General features: G+C 37.6%; 1 protein-coding gene across 6 annotated transcripts in view; it reads right to left on the bottom strand.

Annotated features, from left to right (window-relative positions):
• col11a2 (collagen, type XI, alpha 2) overlaps window positions 1-10326 on the bottom strand; it is a 34203-nt gene extending 23877 nt beyond the window's left edge. For 4 of the 6 annotated variants that reach the window (XM_079879291.1, XM_079879286.1, XM_079879288.1 and 1 more), the window contains exons 1-5: window positions 9629-10326; window positions 3303-3464; window positions 2370-2580; window positions 1914-2076; window positions 585-707 (exon numbers count right to left, since the gene is read on the bottom strand). In XM_079879291.1, coding sequence (XP_079735417.1) covers window positions 585-707; window positions 1914-2076; window positions 2370-2580; window positions 3303-3464; window positions 9629-9710 — 741 coding nt within the window. In that variant the 5' untranslated portion in view covers window positions 9711-10326. The remainder of the gene's footprint in view (window positions 1-584; window positions 708-1913; window positions 2077-2369; window positions 2581-3302; window positions 3465-9628) is intronic. The other 2 variants (XM_079879287.1, XM_079879290.1) reach the window with 2 other exon arrangements.
• Between the last annotated feature and the right edge of the window lie 11700 nt (window positions 10327-22026).

The raw sequence follows: 22026 nt of genomic DNA, 5'->3' as shown, positions 1-22026 counted from the left end.
TACTGTAAGAAGAAATAAAGCTATTATATGCAGTTCCAGCATTGAGAGTGAAATGGTTGTTATAAATCTGATGAGAAACTGCATTAGAATAAAGCACCTTTGATGACGTGGAAGAGCTGTGGATGTATGAAAATGCATTGTAGGGCAGTGATGTGGATATCTGACTCAAATCGGGGGCTCTATATACTGTATGTGTAATATAATACTAATGTGCTATGAAACATAAACAATCTAGATTGTGTGCATAATTTTCAGAACATTAATAATTAGCTGGCATTCTGATGTGAGATTTTGTAACATTTACAATATCATTTTTGTCCCATATTTATCCAAGCATTTAGTGAAAGTCCAATCCAAGTCAAATACGAACGGCATGATTAATGACTTGAATATTTGGATGCTTTTCTTAACAAACAGAAACATGAAGCATACGTTTGGTGACTTGTACAAATATGATGCATTGAGAAGAGTTGCATTAACATACTTTAAACTAACCATCAAACACTTGCTACTAGTGAAACTCCATCTATATATCTCACATCAGGACGCTCTGCCCCATTTTAAAAATGTGCTGTGGTACTCACGTAGGTGTTTGGGTCCTGGGACTGGACTTTGGGCAGAGGGGAGTCACAGTCAGGGCTGTAGTGCTCGCAGAAGTCAAAGGCGGCCTGAGGATTGGATGCGATCAGCAGTTGCTGGATCTCACCCTGGAGAGAAACAAAGAGTTTGCAGTTTCAGTTTGCTGCCTGGAACCTGGGGTCAAAATCAGGCCAACTGGGATAGCACAGCATTTAATATGTGCAAGAATCATTAATTGAGAAATTAGCAGTATGAAATTAAAGGGGACCTATTATGCCCACTTTTGTGTTTGGGGGTCTACTAGAATAGGTTTGATGCAGCTCCTCTCTTCCTAGTCTGTCAGTAATGCTCTGTTTAGTTCCTGTCTCTATGAAGCCCCTCCTTCTAAAAAGAGCAATGTGCTCTTGCCCCTCCTTCTAAAAAGAGCTATGTGCTCTGATTGGTCGGCTGGACCAGTGTGTTGTGATTGGTTTTAGAAATGTCAGAACTGTTTCACATGTGATTCACTGAATATGTCATATAAGATTAAAGTCAACATAAAATGACATTTGCAACCCATTTAATGTCCATAATGTCATATATTTTAGAGAAATAATAAAGAAAAAAGACAGGAACTGCTTAGACTAGTCTTACAAGTTAGTCATAAAAAATGTTTCTTCAAGAATTTTAAGTCAGTTACATCAAAAGGTAGATTGGTCCAATTTAAATCCGAAAAGTAAGACCGATTAGCCCTAACTATTGCCAGTTGGTAAAACTCCTTTTTAAGACACATAGCGGTTATGTTTATGTAACTGGCTCCAGAATGTGCATTAAAATAATAAATAAGCTCAGATTTTATTTCATTATGACTTTAGACAATTCTTTAGTTTTCTAAAATATCACAATAAATTGTAGTTCATTTCGTGCATAAAAAAACCCTCCAAAAATTGGCTTAGTTGTCATCTATCAATCACAAAGTGTATATCACAGAATTCCTTAAAGGGATAGTTCACCCAAAAATGAAAATTCTGTCATCATATACTCACCCTCAAGTTGTTCCAAACCTGTATGAGTTTCTTTGTTCTGCTGAACACAAAGGAAGATATTTGGAAGAATGTTTGTAATCAACAGATCTCGGTCCCCATTGACTTCCATAGTAGGAAAAAAATATACTAGTCAATGGGGACCGAGATCTGTGTGGTTACAAACATTCTTCCAAATATCTTCCTTTGTGTTCAGCAGAACAAAGAAACTCATACAGGTTTGGAACAACTTGAGGTTGAGTAAACAATGATAGAATTTTCATTTTTGGGTGAACTATCCCTTTAATAACTCATTGCACAGGTGTGCCAGACCTGGAAGACCTCCTCATCCAGGAGACGGGCTCCAAAGACAGTGATGCCCTTGGTGTCCAAGACTGGGTTGTTGCTACGCGGCAGAGTTTTGGTTATACGATTCTTGCAGTCGAGGATCAGAGTGATGTTCTTTTTCTGCACAGAAATGGCTATGCGGTGCCACCTATAGGATGAGATCAGATCAGATAAAATATTGAAGGTTTTAATGAGAATGAACCGGGCAGACAGTCACAAAGGAGTTGCTGCATAGTTTGTAGGTTTGCCAAGTGCACAAATATAGGATACCTTTGTCCCTGCATACAAAATGTATTAGTCTAAATAGTGATATTTACTATTCAAACAACAGTTACACATCACACAGCTTGAAAACTAACAGCAACACAATAACTATAAGATATCTGAAACTGTTTTAGACACAGATGGGCTGATGGGGCTCAGCAGGGGTTGGTTACTGACTTGCCGTCAGCCAGGTTGACCCCTTTGAACAGTGGGTAGTCCTCTGGGGCGGGTTTGCGATTCTGGTCCTCATACAGGAAGATGGGTGAGCGTCCCAACTCAAGACCGAGCTGCTGCACACCCTGCTCATTGTAGATGGACAGCAGGAAGGCCTGAAGACCAGCCTTGGCCTTTACCAGAGTCATAATGGAGAAGTTCTCCGGGAAACGTCCTACAGGAAAGAAACGTCTGATACATGAAGATTTGAGACAATAAAGTAGCTTATTTCAAGCACAGATTCATTTGCAGTCTGGGTGAAACCTATGATTCATGACTCAACTTGCATAAATTGCACTCATTTCATTGACACTAACATTCAGATTTAGCATTAACTATGCAACCGTCTCATTAGCTACTGAAAAGCTCTCATCCTGCTTTAGAGGAGTAATTGCATGTTAGCGTCCCAAATGATTTTCACCCAGACCCACTAATCTTTCTAAGCATAACAAAACAACATCCATATAAAAACTCTTGAAACCAGTCTGAGAATAAATCTGTCACGAAACAATTTTAAAAAATATGAATTACAACCCAAATACCCAGCTGAAAAAATATTTCCCACATAATATAGTATATAAATATTATATTCTTTCCAAATAATCAAAATGTGAAATTCCTAATTATATATATATACAAACATCTAAAAAAAGTATGCAGTCTTCAGTTTTTACAAGTCTCAGCACTTTCCTAACATTTCAAGCCTTTTAATTATGAGCAATCTTTCGCTCAAATCATAGCCTTGTCTTTTTTGAATTCCTTCATATTCCAGACAAACATTTTCAGATACATATCACTATAAGGCCCTGTTGTTTTTTGTATAGATAAAACATTACCTAACACAATTGTGTGTCTATGAACCCTTTATTAAAACTATGAGATATTAAAGAAATGTACCTGAGAATAGTTGTTTGGTGGGGGCAGAGATCTGGGCTTTCTTATTGATGCGGTAGGCATGATCAGGAGTGCCGGCCCGGCGGGAGGTACAGAAACCCGGAACCTTCTGCACACCTTCGGGGAGGGAAGGCAACTGGAGCACCCGCAAAACATCTATTGGATCTGCAGGAGAGAAAGAGTTTTTAGATTCTAGATTCAAAGAGAACACCAACAGCATACATTCTTTTAGTCTGAGCGTTCTAAATAAGACTACTTTATATTTAGACATGCGCTTGTTTCTGCAAACAACACACAGCTCAAAATATTTCCCCAAATGTATTTGGAAAGTGGCGTTCAAAACAGATGTTGAAGGCCCCACACAGACAGCCTTTAAAATTTTATGTCTGTTTCCATCTTCCTATTGCTCTTGGCAGCTCTGTTGCTCTGTTCATGTGAATCCCGATGCCATCTGCTCAACCCACAATGTGTACTACATTATTAACTGTCTAAAACTATGTTAAACTCTCTAACAAGACTTAATGCTTTTGCAACACGTATTTGAGGTTAAACACGTTTGGCTCTGTCTCCATACACTTTCTTCCTCTTGACAAATCCTTTATTTCCTTCCATTTTATTGCTGATACTTTCCTCTAAAGCTCTGCCAGTATTTTTGGTCCCTATAACCACACTGACCAAAATATGGTCTGTGTAATTACCACAATGGGTAGTTTTATATTTCATGTCATTTTATATTTACAGACTAGCATATTCATATTATAAACTGAAAATCTACTTATGTAAACTAATTAGAATGTGTGTACACAGTTAGCCATACAAAGACAGATATTCATAAGAGGAATAAAACACTGCGGAAACAGTCTGAAAGAGGTTCAAGAGTGCAGGAATACCCTATGGGACTTCTAACTAAAACGCAATGCTTCCTTGATTCTCAAAAGGTGAACCTATTTAAATGCTGGGAGAAAGAGATGAACAAGTAAGAGAAAGTCTCTGGTCACTGTATCGGTTTCCAGAAGAGACAACATACACAATGTATGCCACTGTTTGAGAGCTGAACCACAGCACTATATGTCCACTGGGCCTTCTTGGCTAAATCGGATTAAATAAGGAGGGAGAAGCCTGAAAAGCATTTCCCAAATACAGGAATAAGTGCAAGCATAAATAAAATAAGACATAAAAGAGAATAAAAAATGTATGTATACTTTAATTACAGTAGGTTCAAAATAATAATTTGGATATATGTTGATAAAAAATATTAAAATATATATTACAATGTTCCAAAATAGGGGTCATAGAAGAACCTTTTAGTGAACCGTTCTAAAAAAGAACCATTTTTCGAACATATTAATAATCTAAAGAACCTTTTTCCACTATAAATAAACTTTTGTGGAACAGAATGGTTCTTTATGGAGCCAATGATGCCAATAAAGAAACATTATTACATAAAATTTAACAGAATGATTATTTATCTTATTTCTCAAAGTTAATAAAAACAGAAAACAAAGTATGCCCTCTCTATTGATTCTGACTCTCACAAAGCTGGATTCAGGGATTTTTGAACTGACACTAGGTGGAATGAGCAGCCAAATCATCTCAAAATAGCCAAATATCAGCCATGACTAAGCCATGTATTTATTATAAAAGACATTAATTCTTCTGTTGAAATGAAATCCCAGCATTGAATAGAGATATAAGAACACAAACAGAAGAGCTTAGCTAGAAGTGTGCTTTGTAGGTTGTAAATGTGGATGTCACTGGATGCGTTCACACAAACAAACATTGTATGCTCACACAGATTGCAAACACACGAGCAGACAATGGCTTTCAATTAACAAGACCCAGTACAAACATTCCAAATGGTCAGTCAGTGCCAGTCAAGGTGACCCAGACATTTCTAAACAAACTTCCATCAGAGCTCTGTCACGACCATGCAATGTGTGTGAGAGAACATTCCAGAAGATCCAAGAATCGGGTCCTTTTCCTCTTTTTTTGTCTTCTGGCTCTTGTGAGCTTCAAATAACTGTGCTAAATACCAGCAAGACATACCACCTGACACCTTGACCTTTCAACTCTCACCTTTACTGTCTCACAAAGATGCCCTTGTTTTGAGTGAGAGGGACCATTTAAAGCAGCACAGAATGAAGACGGAGAAAAGGTTCGACATTTCTGAAAGGTTCAAGGAGGAGACACTTCTGAATGTATCAAACAACTGCAACAACTGTGACAACAAACCGCAAGGAGATTCAACAAGATTCAAAAGATGCAAAAGACATGAAGATAAATCCATCATGTCGTCTGGATCCGTCTCGTTTTCTCTTCCCGCCAACCGCAATAGTTAGGCGTGCATGTACAGGCCTGTCTGGAGGTTGTAATTTAGATCATGGCTCTCTATATTTATGATTTATTTAGAATACACAGACAGATATGCCATCATACCAACTCCTGGCATAATATGGGGTTACAGTGACATATATATCAAACGAGCATTTAATGATCACAGATTGCCAAGTGTGCTAGTGTGGTTGATTTTTCTTGATCTTGATGAAAGGTTTAAAAAGAAAGCCTTGAACAAGTGCATTAGCCTGACTACTGATGCTCAGGAACTGAAATGACTAATAAATGTAGTGCTTTTATGACTTAAACCGTATGATATTTTTAAGACGATTAGAGAACAAACAAACAGTAAGAAACCTCTTAACAACAGGCCAGTATATTTGTGTAGTCTATATAATGTGTCGATTCAATTGTAGTCCAGAAAGCATTTCAATTCAACTAAAAAAAATGCATGTGGCCATATTTTCAAAAGATTCTTTGCTATTTCATTTGATAAATGTTATTCTCATGCCCTAGAGATGGAGGGCCCCTTGGAAAGAACTGCATTAGAACATAAACTGCCTTAAACAAAGGCCATAAATTGCTTATACATTATAAGTCTGAGTCTGTGTGGTTCAGTATGAGTCAGTGTGGGCGCCTCTGCTTGGCACTGTCAGGATGGATAAACTGACCACACGGCCACTATATTAAACATCATGTAAACTAAAAAAGATTGAGCTTCCCACAGCTACTGTATACACCCTTCATTGTAAACCAATGCATTTACTACCCAGAGAAAATCAATAAACTTTACTAGGAAATATCCTAAGAATTACTCAGATTAAGGTGATATGGTTATAGCAAAGTTTTGCAAACATTTTGAATTAGTCTAAAAAAAAAAAATAGTTTGGTCACCTTCATAATCTTTTGTGATCTTAAGCACACAAGTGTGAAAACAGACAACTTTCATCAACTTCAAACTGATGCGACCATAAATCAAGCGCTACTACTGTCTGTGAGACATAGAAAAGTTGAAATTCCCTTTAATAAAAAAAGCCAGACTAAAGGATGAGGGTGCTTATTATGTGCTCAGTGAATCTTTTAGATGTGGTGCTGTTGAGTTAAAAGCTTGAGCATGTGTTGGGCCCTCTTGTGGTGAGTCGTCTGCATTCCAACAAAGACAATTTTAAACTAACCTTGAAATACAGAAATTTTGATAGGATATAAAACCTGCTGATGCAATCCTGGTAAAGACATTTCAATTAGATGTTTTCATTCCAGAATAACTATCTGCATAATACAATGAAACATGTCTGCAAAGGCGATCCTGTGATCTAATTAAGGTATTAATGGCTCAAATCATTATGCCAACTTTCTAAAAAGAACCCTTGTTTGGACCGAACCTAGAAGACATGATTACTAACTATCTCTCTGAAACATACCACAAAGCTGCGCTTCTTTAACCAGAGGAACTGTATTGTTGTCAACAGAGCAATCTGTGAAAGTGTGAGGCTTCTGAGGCCTTGTTGTGGTTAAAGTGTGGAAAGGATCTTACAGCTGGATGACTAGTTTTAGTTTTGTTTCTCAGTTATGGGAAAATAATAATAAATAAATAAATGCCCAGGGTGAAAAGCATACATCTGATCACCTAGAAAACTAACCAGCAATTAATTTGAGGTATCATGCATGCACAAACAATACAGGACAAGTAATTAGTTTAATACCAAGTGTGCACAATAACAGTGACCCTATTGTGCCTTTTCCATACATAAATAACAAATTCAACAAATCTAATAAGGGATCTGAACAGATTAAACTTTGGCCTTCATATTCCAAATTTACTTCAGGATAGGGTAAGTTAATGAGGGGGAAGATTAGGAATGAAAGTAACTTTCATTTCACGAAACTGTCAGGAATGACGGACACACCCGTGAAGACAGTCTTTTCTCACGTGCTACGAATATACACACGAATATTCCGGGCATTTCCTTCACACACAGTGGCTCCATTCAGCCCTCAGCACTGCATTTGGTTGAGGGTGTTTTGGTTAACAGAAGTGAGACAGACTGTTCTTTGAGAGTGCTGCCTTTGAAATGAGGTTGAAGGAACATCCATGTTAAAAAAATATTCCCCACCTAAAAATCACGGCGCTCTCAAAAGTCTGTCTGCTGTCCCAAATTCAGCATTGTGGAACAATGTTGAACGCTTGAGGACACTAGCAGAAATAGATGGACATGGAAGAAGTAAAAGTAAATCCCAAATTGTGGCTTTGGTTTACATACTATTTTGGGGCTCACCATTTTGAACAACATAACTTGGTTTCTTCTTGGCAATTTTTAAATCACATTTGATTCATCAACCAGAAACAGCAGGCTGAGGGATATTCAGTGCGACTTTCACTGGCCTAAAACTGGCATACTGTGGAAATTCTTCAGGTGTAACAGATGTGTGCGTTTACACAAATATCACTGAGCTCACACACCCAGACACTAACTCATTCACTACATCTCTCTGAACCACAGGGCAGAATAATAACCCACTCATGCAAGGCACAAATATTCAGACTTCCTCCAAATACACAAGGGAAGAAACGGGGAGAAAAAGTGCGATCAAATCAGCAATCTGGAATTACATCCATACATGAGGGACGTTAGGTGCGCCGCGCGCCACCATTCAGTGTTTTGTTATTGACGTTTTTTTGTAATTCAAATATACTCACATTAAATCTGAATCAAATCTGCACTCATTTCGGTATGAAAATGCATTATATCTGATTATGTCTACTGCTACTTACTGTACAAAAAACTTCTTGGGAAAAACAGTAGGATCTCGAGCGCCATTCACCTAGTAGTGGTTGACACTAGAAGCGCAGTTTTTCATAATTGTTTTACAGCTAAGAATATTTGTATAAAATGAATATTAATCTATTAATGTGCATCTGGTCGGGTGTTGTAAATGACATATATAACTGACTAAATAAAAAGGGGATATTTTTATCATTTTTAAAAAAAACATTAGGTTAAAAATGTTTGTGAAGAAGAACAGCGACAATCTTATTCATAAAAATAAAAGAAGCATACACAGTGCGGAACAGGTGTCAAATAGTAGCCTACATTTAAGAAAAAATGTTTAACAAACTCGACGAGATATTAGGACACCGTCGCAAATGTCTTGGAACAACTTGAAGAGGTTACTTAATAAAAAATAATAAATTAACTTGAAATATTTGATTTGAGAAATTATTTTAAAGAGATCCCAAAGAGCACCGGATGAGTGGTCATATATAAAGTGAATATGCAGAATATATATTCAGAAATATTTGATACATTCAGAAATGTTCTGAATGCCGAGAAGCATTCGCAATTAGCTAAATAAAATGATTATTAATAATATTAATGTGATAAAAACAAATAAAAATAAAACTGTAAATAAAAAAAATTAAACTATATCTTTTGACATTCACGGGTACCAACGATTAGGCTACACGATTTATTCATTGTTTGCACAAACAACAACAAACGACGCCTCAAGGTGCAGCGCTGAACTGAAGTTAGAAGCAGGAGGTGAAACCCTGTCAGTGGAGCACCGTCCTATCCTCTGCCCCCGCCGGGATGCCACACTACATGTGTGCCAACGAGGCCTGGGGCAACTCATGGGCCTATACTTGTGTGTATATTTCAACTCTTGACAAATTCTGACAAGATAAACGAATGATGTTACCTGAAGGGACACGAACCAACGAAACCTACCAATGTGAGCTCACCAAAAGTGAACAACATCCACAAGGATATAGCTAGACTATCAACAAAATTAAGAGTAGGCTACAACATAACTGAGAACTGAACCACCTAAAGATAAGAAAAACGTATAAGCATCAACAGCCAGTCACCTGTAATCTCACCGTTTAGACCATTGTGCGTAAAAGCGCATCAGCGCCAAATGCTGTATTGAGGTATAATAACCTGTACATAAATCATGTCAAATCCCATAAACACCCCAAAAAGCAAAACGCTCACCTGCTTGTGCCAGAGTAAGGCACAGGAGGAGCACGAACGAGGTCTCCATGCACCACGGCCTCCGCTTCTTCCGAATATCCATAGTTCCCAAGTTTTTTGACCGGTTTGGTTGGACTACAAGGCAGGACAATTTCAAAATTAGCTTTTCGTTCTTTCTCTCTCAGTAACTGGCTTTTAGGGAGCCTGTAAGGAACTTGGTGCGCCTTAAGAGACGCACACCCACCTTGCACTTCAATAAGTTATCTGTGTTATGTACAAAACTTAAATAGAAAGAAGGGAACGGGTAATAAATATGCAGTTTTACAGCTTGAAATCCCTAATGTTAGAGCCCCATTGAGTCTGAGTGAACAGAAAAGCGGAGAGAGCAGAGAGAGACTTCAAATCACTCTCTCTCAATCTCTCTCTTTCTCTCTCCCTCTTCTTACTTTCTCCGACGAAATGCGAGGGAGCGCGTGTGTGTGTGTGGAGAGAGAGAGAGTGAATGAGAGGGTAGAGAGTAAAAAAAGAGGGAGGGAAAGTCATGCATACGGGCTGCGGCTTTCTACACGATCGTTACTTGTCGACAGACGTGCATTTCAAGAAATCATCAAGGATCCATATGGCCCAAAATATCGGCATTCATCAAATGAGCTGTTTTATGTTGACGTGCCAGCGATTGGCATGTAGATCAGTCACTTTATTTCTCTCTATTTATTTCTGTTAGACAGCTGAACCATGTAGGACCGATGGGTCCGTAAGCATGAAAGAATTTCGGCAGCCAATCAGATCGTTATCCGCTCGTGACGTCACACACCCTCAGTCTTGGCTAGTCGGTTAGTCAAATGAGCACGCACGCAGGTACGAAACGAAATGAACTTTTAGCCCTGTCAGCAAAACTTTTTTCCAGTTAGCCATAGACAGTTATTGAAGAAATGTTTATTGTCATTCAAATTATGAATGACTTTCAGTCCGTCTACTTGTAATTTATCGCACGCCATTTGGTTCGTCTCGCGCAACGTGGAACAAAACGCAGATTTTTTTAATAGCCTACATGTATGATGAGAAAATATATAATAAAGTGATATGACATTTGGTTACTTATGTTTTGGCGACGCACCGTCCCATTCTGATTAGCTGTTTAATTCAAATTCATTCCACTTTTTAACAGCCTCAATGTCAAAAGTGGCTAAATTTACACGAATTTATAGTAGGCCTAACTATAGGCTAGTATAGTATTTGATTTAGCTTTAAATAGTTCATAAAAGTAGGCCTATATACAGTAATCGAAGTAGCCAACCCTTAAGATTATACTTTGTGACATGAGTCAGAAAGAAATTAGTGTAATTATGCTCTCTCTCTCTCTCTCTCTCTCTCTCTCTCTCTCTCTCCGTTTTCTCTCTCACTGCCTCCTATAGATGCAGTAAACTGCAGTTCTTCAAAGTAAGGGAGAAAAAAGGAAAACCAGTCAGTCATTAGGGTTACACCTCTGTCCAAGGATCTTTATAAGCGCTTTTGCATTTAAAGAAACAACCCATATGAGTTTGAGGTTCCTCAAATGGATAGAAAACATTTTTTGAATGGTTGCCATTGATTGGTAATAACTGTCAGCAGCCACTAATCACAATATGACCTGCACTTTGTTCTTTTATGAATATTAAAACTCCTAGCAACACTATTAGGATCTGACGAGAGCTTTTTCCCTGCAGGGATATACTAATTTTCAGTAAAAACAAAAAAACAGGGGATTCACATCAGTGCTTCTTATGTCCTGTGGTCCATTATGGTCTAAGGGAGACAATCCATAAACAATCATGGCATGTGTTTTTGTAAGGCCTCTGGCTGGTGCACTCTAGCGTTTCTATAATAAAACAGTATAATCATATGCTTTACATCTGTGGTGTTCCCATTGACACAGAGAGGCCAGAGGAGAATGTGAGAAAGAATAAAGGTATTTTTAAAAATGTGAGAAAAGATTACTACTTACTAGTGAAGATTACACACACTGTCCAGCCAAAAAGAAAAATCGCTGTTTGGATTTAAATAGGCAAATGCTTAAGAGTCTATGGTTGGATCATTATTACTGTGATTATTATGTTAGCATGCAATATGTTTGGCAACAGTTCCTAATTGATGGAGTGTGTAGCTTTTTATTTCTTAAACAACCATGGAAAACACATCATGGTCATATACCAGGATGACAATATCAAGATACATCAGGCTCAAATTGTGTAAGAATGGTTGGGAGGGAGCATGAAGAATCATTTTCACACATGAATTTGATTCCAGACTTTAAATTCATCGAAAGTCTTTGGGATGTGCTGGAGGGGACTTTACAGAGTGCTGGACTCTTGCATTGCCAATACAAGATCTTGACCAAAAATGCATGCACCTCTTGATGGAAATAAATGTTGTGATGTTATTTCCATCAAGAGGTGCATACATTTTTGGTGCATCAATTTATATACACACAATTACAATAAATAGCACAAATAAAGCTAATAATAAATAGAAAAGCCCACAGTCTTATTCCAAGTTTTGAATAGCAAATCAGAGCACTTTTATAAAGTACTATAATCTTCTAAATTATTGCTTTTTTCCCCCTAAATTAGCACTAATGCTAAATTTAACTGCTAGGGAGGATAAAAACGAGCAGTTTGTTGTTCATAAATACAGTTTTATCATGAACAGCATTTAAAAAAAAAAAAAAAATCTCTAAACTGACAAATATCTAAATGCAACTAAACCAATTGAATTAAAATGCCGCCCATTTAGTCCGTCTGAAACCATGGTTGAGGATGTGAGCATTAAGACACTGAGAAGTTGACGTACAGGTGAACACGGACCTTGAGAAGACATAAAAATACAGCTGGGGTTGAAATGGCCTGAGAGTTTACATCCAGAAAAACACTGAAGCGCAACTTCAGCTCAAACACTGCGAAGTACCTTGAGAACATTCACATAAATAGACGACTGACATAATGTCCTGGCAAGCGTACAAACCATGTACAAGGCAAAACCGATAAAACTTATTATTAGTAAGAAAAAGGTAAAAAGCCACTCAGACTTTGAGAAATCCTCAAGACAGATGTTTTCCACCTTGAGTCAATTCAGCTGTTCAGATTAATACAGCCTACTAATTTGTCCAGTAATTTCAGGGTTTGACGATAGGCCACTAGCCATGCGGTTGTGTAGGTTTTGGTTGGCCACCCATGCTAACAGATTTTATGACAACATCTTGAGCGAGCAAATGAAATTCTCTGCGAGTGTGAGAAAATGAATTATCTGCCGATAGGGCTACGTGCCGGGCACAAGCCAACAGGGGGGCACACGAAAGCAAAGCTCAAGTTTTCCTTGGAGACAGACGCGGCAAGTGCTTGCGGACAGCCTGGTTATTTCCAAAATGGGGACCTTGTAATTACAATAAAGCGACCAGATTATATTGCAGACTTCCTTAAAAAGTCTGTATTTTACTGGGCAGGGCTGCAAACCACGCACACACACCCTAGCCCACTACAACACACCGAAATAGATCGGAGAAGGGGGGAAGGAAATAGATTGGCATGTGTATATTTGTGTGTGTGTGTTTGCGAGGAAATGGACTGGGTTGGTACAGGGTTACAGCAGGAGCATTGAAAATAATTGGCTATGTATGTACCTCTGTATTACGCTATACAGAGCTCCCAGTAAGAGACCCAGATATAAGAGCACAAAATGAGAGAGAGCCAGAGAGAATGGATCAGTGATTTTGGAAACCGGCCTCATGTACGCCCCAGATCAGGCTGTGAAATGGGAAGGGTGAGACTGAAGGCCGGCTAGAAGAAAGCAAATGTTTGCTAGCTTAATGCCAGCTTGTATATGAGAGCTGCACATGGCTATCAAACCATCAGTTATGCTAGTAAGAGTTTAAAGCACCAACAAATAAATGTTTGTTTGCTTGTTGCAGATTATTATAGTATGTGCGAACACGTGAACACTCACGTTAGCTCTCGGTTTGACTCATTTTTTCTGATTTTCTAAATATGGCTTCCTGAAAGCGCCTCAGATCATTTAGCACAATTATGCGTCATTAAGCAAATTTTCTTCAACAACTTCAATCGTCACAGTAATGGGGACTATTAAACAATATTAAATGGCTACTTATAGAAGCATAGAGGAATGGAACATACATTGAGAGTTCATGTAGTGGAAAATCCAAAATATAAATGCTATAGTTTCTCCTTTTAACAGATTTTATTCTTGAGAAAAACACCCGTCTCCTCTAGAGTTTTGAATAAGATCTTAAACTGTCCTCAGATTGTTATTAAAAAGCCATTCATAAATATGACTATATAATGCTCACAATGGTTATTTTTGCTGGCACAGATAAATGAGAAGTTTATCATAATATAATATTTCTCATAGCTTAATGACCAGTGTCATGGAACTAACTACAGGTGAAACAAACAAGTGTGGGAGAGAGACTGAGAAGAGAAAGATGGTAAATGGTAGATGATGTGAAAAGAGAGAGAACAGGTACTTAACTATTTGAGAAGTCACGGAAAACTTCACGGAGGGAAAAAAAATCATTGGAATGAATAGGGATGGTGAGGGGGTCCGATGGCATGCAGCAGGAGAGAGGGAATGAATGAGGCCTATTGATGGAGAGAGAGAGAGAGAGAGGGATCAAACAGTATTTACCCAGAGAGAGAGAGAGAGAGAGAGAGAGAGGTGGAATTGAGGGAGTCATGCAGGAGGTTTATTCATATGACCCACTGACTGAAGTGGAAATTTGGGGACATACTGATGAGTCAAAGGAGGGGACGGTGATGGAGAGGACAGAGAGAGAGAAAGGATGTCATGGGATAAAAATATCCTGGATGAAAATCCAAATTGCATTACAAAATCTCACTTGAAACATGGCAGTAAAAGAAGAACATCCACTGTCTTGTATCTACTATAAAGAAGTAAACAATTAACATAAAAAAATATATATAATAATGTAATCATGTAAATAACAAATGCTAACTAATTTGCATTTGGCAAACTAATTTGTTAATTGGTTAATTGGGTATGATAAAAAAAGTAAGAATAGGCTACATGTCGAGAAAAGTCCAAATTAAGAGTGAATTGCCTTATAATTTATGGGAAAAGGGCCTTTCCCTTTCCTTGACTATTTTCATGGCGAGTCTACTGATGTTTAAGACATGCTTTTTTGGGGGCGGTAAAAAATGGCACAAATACCTGTAAATTGACTACCGTAAACCTTGGTAAATCACCTTGCCTGATTCATTTAAATACTCTCCTCCCATAAATTTTACGTCTAAAAGGGAAACTCCCACAAATGCATATGCAATAAGGTCAGCCACAAAAATAACTCTGTCCAAGCCTTTTCATTGCTAATTTTTCACTGCATATCTTTAGTAAATCCTCACAGTAGTTTTTAAGGACAAAAGAGGACTAAAATTTTAAGAACACATTTGCATCTTGCCAGCCCTGAGCATTAGCAACAACACCAACCATCTCAACTTGAAATGCATGCAGAGTGAATAATGTTAAGAGCTCCAAATCTGTCACTTATGAACAGGCCACGCATACTGATTTTGTCGAGTTAGACGCGTTCTTATTTTGTTGATCCTGGAATAACATTCCTGTCCAAACATTTAATCCTAACCCTATTCCTACCCCTAAACCTAACCATAAATCAGGGGTGCCCAATCCTGCTCCTGACGATCAACTGTCCTGCACAGTTCATCTCCAACCCTAATCAAACACACCTGCCTTTAATTTTCAAGTGATCCTGACGTGCTCTGAAGACCTTAATTGGTTGCTTCAGGTGTGTTTGATTAGGGTTGGAGATGAACTGTGCAGGACAGTCGATCGCCAGGAGCAGGATTGGGCACCCCTGCCATAAATGATCCCTAAAATCAGAAAAAAACTAGAAGCATCTAAATTGTAAACATGTTCTCTCTCTCTCATCAACCATTTCAGTCGTATCCGACTCTTGGTGATGGCATGTCTTGCCGTACGCAAGAGACTGACCATGATTTTTCCAGGGTAGGTTGCCAGGTCTTTCCCCCATCCTCCCTGTTATGGCTCGGGACTCACACACAAACAAATTTAAGGTCTCCAATTCACCTATACTGCATGTTTTGTAATCGTGAGGGAAACCGGAGAACCGAAAGATACCCACGCAGAAACAGGGAGAACATGCAAACTGAATGGCTCAGCCGGTACTCGAACCGGGGACCTTCTTACTGTGAGCGTCCTAACCACTGAGTCACTGCCACACAGGAACATGTAGCACACGGTGAAATCAGCTTCTGATGAATCTGCAGACTTTTCCCACATTTCCAGCATTGATTTTGGAGGAAAGTATGTGGAATAGATTTAAACGTGCTAAAATGTTTTAAAGGGAGTTGAAAGTTTCATCATATTAGATATTGAATAATCATATAAGATATTAAGACCTTTGTGAATCATAAGCAGTCCAATTCTGCAGGAAAGATTCAATAAAGATTCAGTGAAGTTTCTGGAGATTCAGTGAAGTTTCTGGAGTTCTGTGGGTGCAGATTCCTTGTGAGCAGCAAGGCATCTGTCAGGCTTTTGGAACAGAGTTTACATGTCATTTAGCCGAAAGTTTTTACAAAAACAACTCGCAAATTTCCAGAACACTAATTGCAGGAAAAACTCTCCGGATCAACCTAGGGCTGCATGCTTCAGTCAAGCACACAATGATGAATGTGATGATCTTTAAGCATGAACTAGCTGCGCAAAACTTTACAAAAACAATGAGGCCTACAATACCGTTCAAAAATTTGAAGTTAGTACGTTTTTGGTAACACTTTACAATTTCATTTGTACAAATTCACTTTCAATTTAATTTACAAGGTTTCATCTGTTAACATTAATGTATTAACTAACATAACCATGAGCAATACATTTGTTACTGTATTTGTTCAAAAAAATTGAATGTTAGTTAATAAAAATCCAGCTGTTCATTGTTTGTTCATGTTAGTTCACTGTGCATTAACTAATGTTAACAAATACAACTTTTGATTTTAATAATGTATTAGTAAATGTTGAATTAACAAAGATTAATAAATGCTGTAGAAATGCAGTTCATATAAGTTCATGTTAACTAGTTAATGTTAACCTTACTGTAAAGCGTTACCGTTTTTTTTTGGTTTTTTTACAAGGAAGGATGCATTAAATTGATCAAAAGTTACAGTAAAGACAAAGAATCCTGAACAAATATGTATTGCGGTTTCCTCAAAAACCTAAAACCGTTTTCAACATTGATAATATGATATGTTTCTTGAGCAGCAAATCAGCATATTACAATGATTTCTGAAGGATCATGTGACACTGAAGACTGGAGTAATGATGCTGAAAAATTCAGCTCTGCATCACAGGAATACATTACATTCTAAAAAATATATTAAAAGAGAAAATAGTTATTTTACAATGTTTTACAGTTTTTACTATCTTTTAGATAAAAAATGTAGCCTTGGTGAGCATAAGAGACTTCTTTAAAACATTAATACAATCTTACCAACCCTAAACAATTGAAAGGTTGCGTATACTTAGTGATTAAGTTGTTTGACCCTCAAGGCATCAATCAATCTCAAAGTTTCTGAATCTGCAGAGCTGTGAGAGACAAACGTCTCAGCGTTAGCATGTGTGAAACATCAGGTCTGTTTGTCAAGCCATCAGCTTGAGGCGTCTTCAGCACAGACCATCTGCACACTGTACCGTAATAATGCCTCTTTGTAGCCACACTAAAGCTAAAGGTGAGGAGAAGAGCTCCACAATGAGACGCGCACTCCAGGGGGAGGATGAGGAGGAAAGGGAATGTACCACTTGGGTGTTGAGGAAGGGGGTGGGGTGGCCGGGGTAAAGCACAGAGAACAGAGGGGTCTTTTGTGAGGCAGGAAGGGAGAGACACACAGCGAGCGGTAGTACAGTAGAAGCCTGATGGGAGAGGAGAGAGAAGGAGAGATCGAGAGGTACGGAGAGACGTGACTGTGGCCTTTACAAGACAACCAAACTTAGATATTCGGTCCTACAATATGTTTATACTGAACAAATCAAATAAGGTTATATATATGTATACATTTTGTTAATGTACAAGAGTTATAACTATGATACATGGTCAAGGTTTGCTTACTTGACTCAATATGTATTCACTACAGTTCAAAAGTTTGGGATCGGTGAGATTTCATAAGTCTCTAGTTGACTTATCTAAATGACTTATTGACTTGTTTCCTCCATGGATAAAAAAAAAAGGGTAATTGCAACTTTTTCTTCTCAGAACTGTGAGATAAAAACTCAGGGTAACTCGAGGTCCAATTCTAATTGCTTATTAGCATAAATTACTAGGATATTGGCTGTTTATTAGTACTTATAAAGCACAAATTAACGCTTTATTCTGCATGACTATATTATGCATCCCTTAATCCCACCGAATACCTAACAACTACTTTACTAACTGCAGTAATTACGAGTTTATTAAGGCAAAAGTCATAGTTAATAGTTAGTTAATAGTGAGAATTTGATCCTAAAGTGGGACCAAACTTGGAATTGCAAGAAAAAAGGCAGATTTGTTTGATAAAAAGTTGCAATTATCATTTGTATTTTTTATTTCTTTGCAGAAACAAGCTTCCATATTTATGTTCACTGGGTTTAAAAAAAAAAAAAAAAATACAGTCAAAACAGTAATACTGTGAAATATTATTACAATTTAAAATATGTTTTTCTATTTTAATACATACAGCGGGGGAAATAAGTATTGAACACGTCATCATTTTTCTCAGTAAATATATTTAAAAGTGATCCTTGGCTCTTGGACAACTCTTCTGATTATTCTTTTCACTCCTCTGTCAGAAATCTTGCGGGGAGCACTGGTCGAGGCAAATTTATGGTGAAATGATTGTCTTTCCACTTCTGCATTATGGCCCCAACAGTGCTCACTGGACCATTCACAAGCTTAGAATGGTGCCTATAACCAATGCCATCATTATGTGTTGGAACAATTAGGTTGCGAAGGTCTTGAGACAGCTCTTTGCTTTTACCCATCATGAGATGTGTCTTGTGTGACACCTTGGCAATGAGACCTTTTTGTAGGCCATCCGTTGGGACTGAACCAGCTGTTATTAATTTGCACGGACAGGGGGCTGGATTGCTTTTTAATTACTAATAGTTTTCAGCTGTTGTCTTGGCTTTCCATGCCTTTTTGCGCCTCCCTTTCTTCATGTGTTCAATACTTTTTCCCTGTGTCATTTCACATTATTTCACATAAATTAATTTCTGAACTTATTTTTGTTTGTTTCTTTGTATGTATGGCTTACTTGGGTTGTTACCAACATCTGGTGAAAATTTCATGTCAATAGCAAAAATGATGACGTGTTCAATACTTATTTCCCCCGCTGTATATACATAAAATGTAACATATATTCCTGTAATGGAATTCAGTGTCAAATGATCCTTCAGAAATCAATGTTAATGTTGATTATAAATGTCACAAAACTGTCACTGTTGATACATTTTTAATGTCTTAAAACCTAATCCCAATTTTTTTAACAATAGTGTATAATGTGAATTAATTATGATTGTTGGTCAAATCTCTAGTCTCAACACTAAGATCTGCAGGTTAACCAGCTCTAGGCCTCCATAAGACAACAAAAACTAAGGAAAGGAAAACTAAATAGCATAAACGTCAGTCACTCCAATGTAGTTCACTTCTCCAGCCGCACAACAGCATCTGTGAGTGACAATCAAAGAAGATTATACAGAAGGTGTAACGGTGTGCGTGACACCAACATCAACCAACAAACACAGAGTGAAGGTGAGGAGCTGAAACATTTGGTGATGAACAGCTGTGATGAAGACGAGTGTCCCTGAAGCTGATGAGTGGCAGGACATCCAAACAAAGGAACATGTGATGAAAGGAAACAAACTAAAAGTCAGTGAAAACAAAACTAAGAACAAAAAGTGAATGACATGCAATAATAAACTCGTCTCTTTTCCTCGCCATCTTACGGTTTCTGATCTTTACTCTCTTTACTCTAAGTATTTGTGCCAGTTTTTTTTTTTTTTTTTTTTTTTTTTTTAAATGACGAATTACAGTGTTGGTTAGTATATCCTCATATGCTCTTGTTTTCTTTTGCTCTCCAGTGCTCCTCTACAGGAAAACATTGCATTTCTGAAGAAATGATCTATAAGTAGAAGTATGTTTTTAAGAGAACAAAAGGCTTTGGACATCACAGCAGAAGCACAGACTGCAGTTTTTCATGCCTTCCTTTGCTATACAATCACAGAACATCAACAACTATAAAAAGCCCGTTCTTCAGCACAGATCTGAATGGGAAAAATATGAATGTAGACGACAGACAAAATAATACACAACTTTAAACAAATCAGTACTAGCTACTAATCTTCAACTCTGTAATTAGATTACTGTACTAATTACTCTTTTAAAAAAAATTTTTGCTTATTTTTTTGCTTAACATTTTATTGCATTACTTATTACTTTCTAAATCCCATATCAACCTCCATCACTTGAACGATACATAGACTTGCACTGCTATTCAAATTTTTTTCAAATAAACAATTGTGTTAATTATTCTTGAACTGACCAGAGAGAGGTTACATTAAATTTTAACATTAGACGTTAAATCCGCTATTTTTAATTTAAAATGGTTCTATACAGTATTTAATGCAATTACATCAGAAGTAACTAATTTAATTGAAAAATTAAGAGTAATCTCTTTACTTTTTCAAGTGAAAAGTAATTAAATAGTTATTAATTTGTAATGCATCACATTCTGAGATGCATATGTTCATATTGAGGAGCTCATAAGGACATTTGCCATCAGAACAGATTCACATTTAAATATATTTCACCACTGTTTATGAACAAGAATAATTTGGTTAAAGGGACGAATGAAGCGGAAATCAACATCCAGGACTTTCCTTAAAGATTCAGTGTTCTTATTTCAAAAACACATTTCACTTGAACTATGAACTTGAAGTTTGTGGCCATTAACTGCAGTTTGAGCATGGCTCTGTTAAACTCACAAACCTCTTATGGCTGATACATACTGATAATGCAAGAATAATGCTCATTAGTTAAACTCATAATGATCTCTTCATTTTTTCCACTTCTTGTAGTCAGTAGGATTTTTACAATTGCAATATTCTCTGACAAAGAAGAAAGTTTAATTATAAATGTGTGTTAAAAATATATATATTAAGAAATATATGGCCAACATACGATCTACTTAGCTGGGAAATTAATTCAGTTTTAAGGAACAGTGATGGTCATTGAAAGAGAGCAATGAGGTTTCTGTCCTGTATTTACCTCACACACACACTCACACACACCGCTGCTGGTCCAGCTGCCTTGTAACTTAACCGATAACTGAGGAGACAGTGTTACTTCACACGGCTATTTTAAGTTTACTGGAGCTGTAAATGCATTGTCACGTTTTATTAATGTTAAGCTGTGCTCAAGGGAACCTATACATTAAAAATATTACAAAAACAAAAAAATGCATATTTAAATTAGACCCTTTTTGCTTAGATATGAAATTTAAACAAATCAGACTCACTGGATACAAGGTGTTATAAGTAAAAAAAAGAAAAGAAAAAAAAAGGCTTGTTATGCCCTATTGTAGTCGTGGCAGAAATAGCTATTGTTGCAAACTAAATTCTAAAATTGTTAAGGATTAGGTTTTGGCGGCAGTTCTAGAACTGCAGAATGTTTACTGCGCAAATATAACTGCGAAAATATGCAGCACTCATCATTCCATACAGAGGAGTCATTGTAAGAGCGACACCTGGCGGCGGACGGAGGAACTGCAGGCGCATCTCACACAGGAAAACAGCGGGTTCAAAACACGCATCGAATATTACATATTTAATCTCATCATAGATTATATATATATATTTTTTTTAAAGCAGTGGGTAGTTGTTAAATTCAAGCGCCATAACATCAGAAGAGACACTAAAGATAATGCCTAGATAAGGCCTGCTCAAATAACTCTCGTTGCATTCCTTCACAGTTGTAAGTCGCACTGGATAAAAGCGTCTGCTAAATTAATAAATGTAAGAACTCATTAAATAGCTAAACAACCTGGACATTCACACAACAGCTTTTTATCCATTCTGCTTGCTTTTTGCGTGCGTGGCCTAGAATTTAGAAAAGGAAGAAGGAAGTGAGGGAGGAGTCAGAGCTGAGGCAGAATGCCATTGGTGCATTCCCGGAGTGACGTTGCAGAAGCCCTCCCTCTAGCGGCCGGAGCACGACACTGCAGCGCCAGCAGCGGCTCAGGGCCCGGGGGTCCTGCTGGACTGAGGAGCGAGGACCACACCAGCTCTCCCAAAACACAAGACTCCACTGACTCAGAGAGCAAGAGTTTCTCTTAGTAAAGACAGGTGAA

This window comes from Squalius cephalus, assembly GCF_949319135.1.
Source record: "Squalius cephalus genome assembly, chromosome: 8".
NCBI lineage: Eukaryota > Metazoa > Chordata > Actinopteri > Cypriniformes > Leuciscidae > Squalius > Squalius cephalus.
The sequence above is the reverse complement of the archived record's forward strand: the minus strand, read 5'-3'. Positions and strand labels throughout refer to the sequence as shown.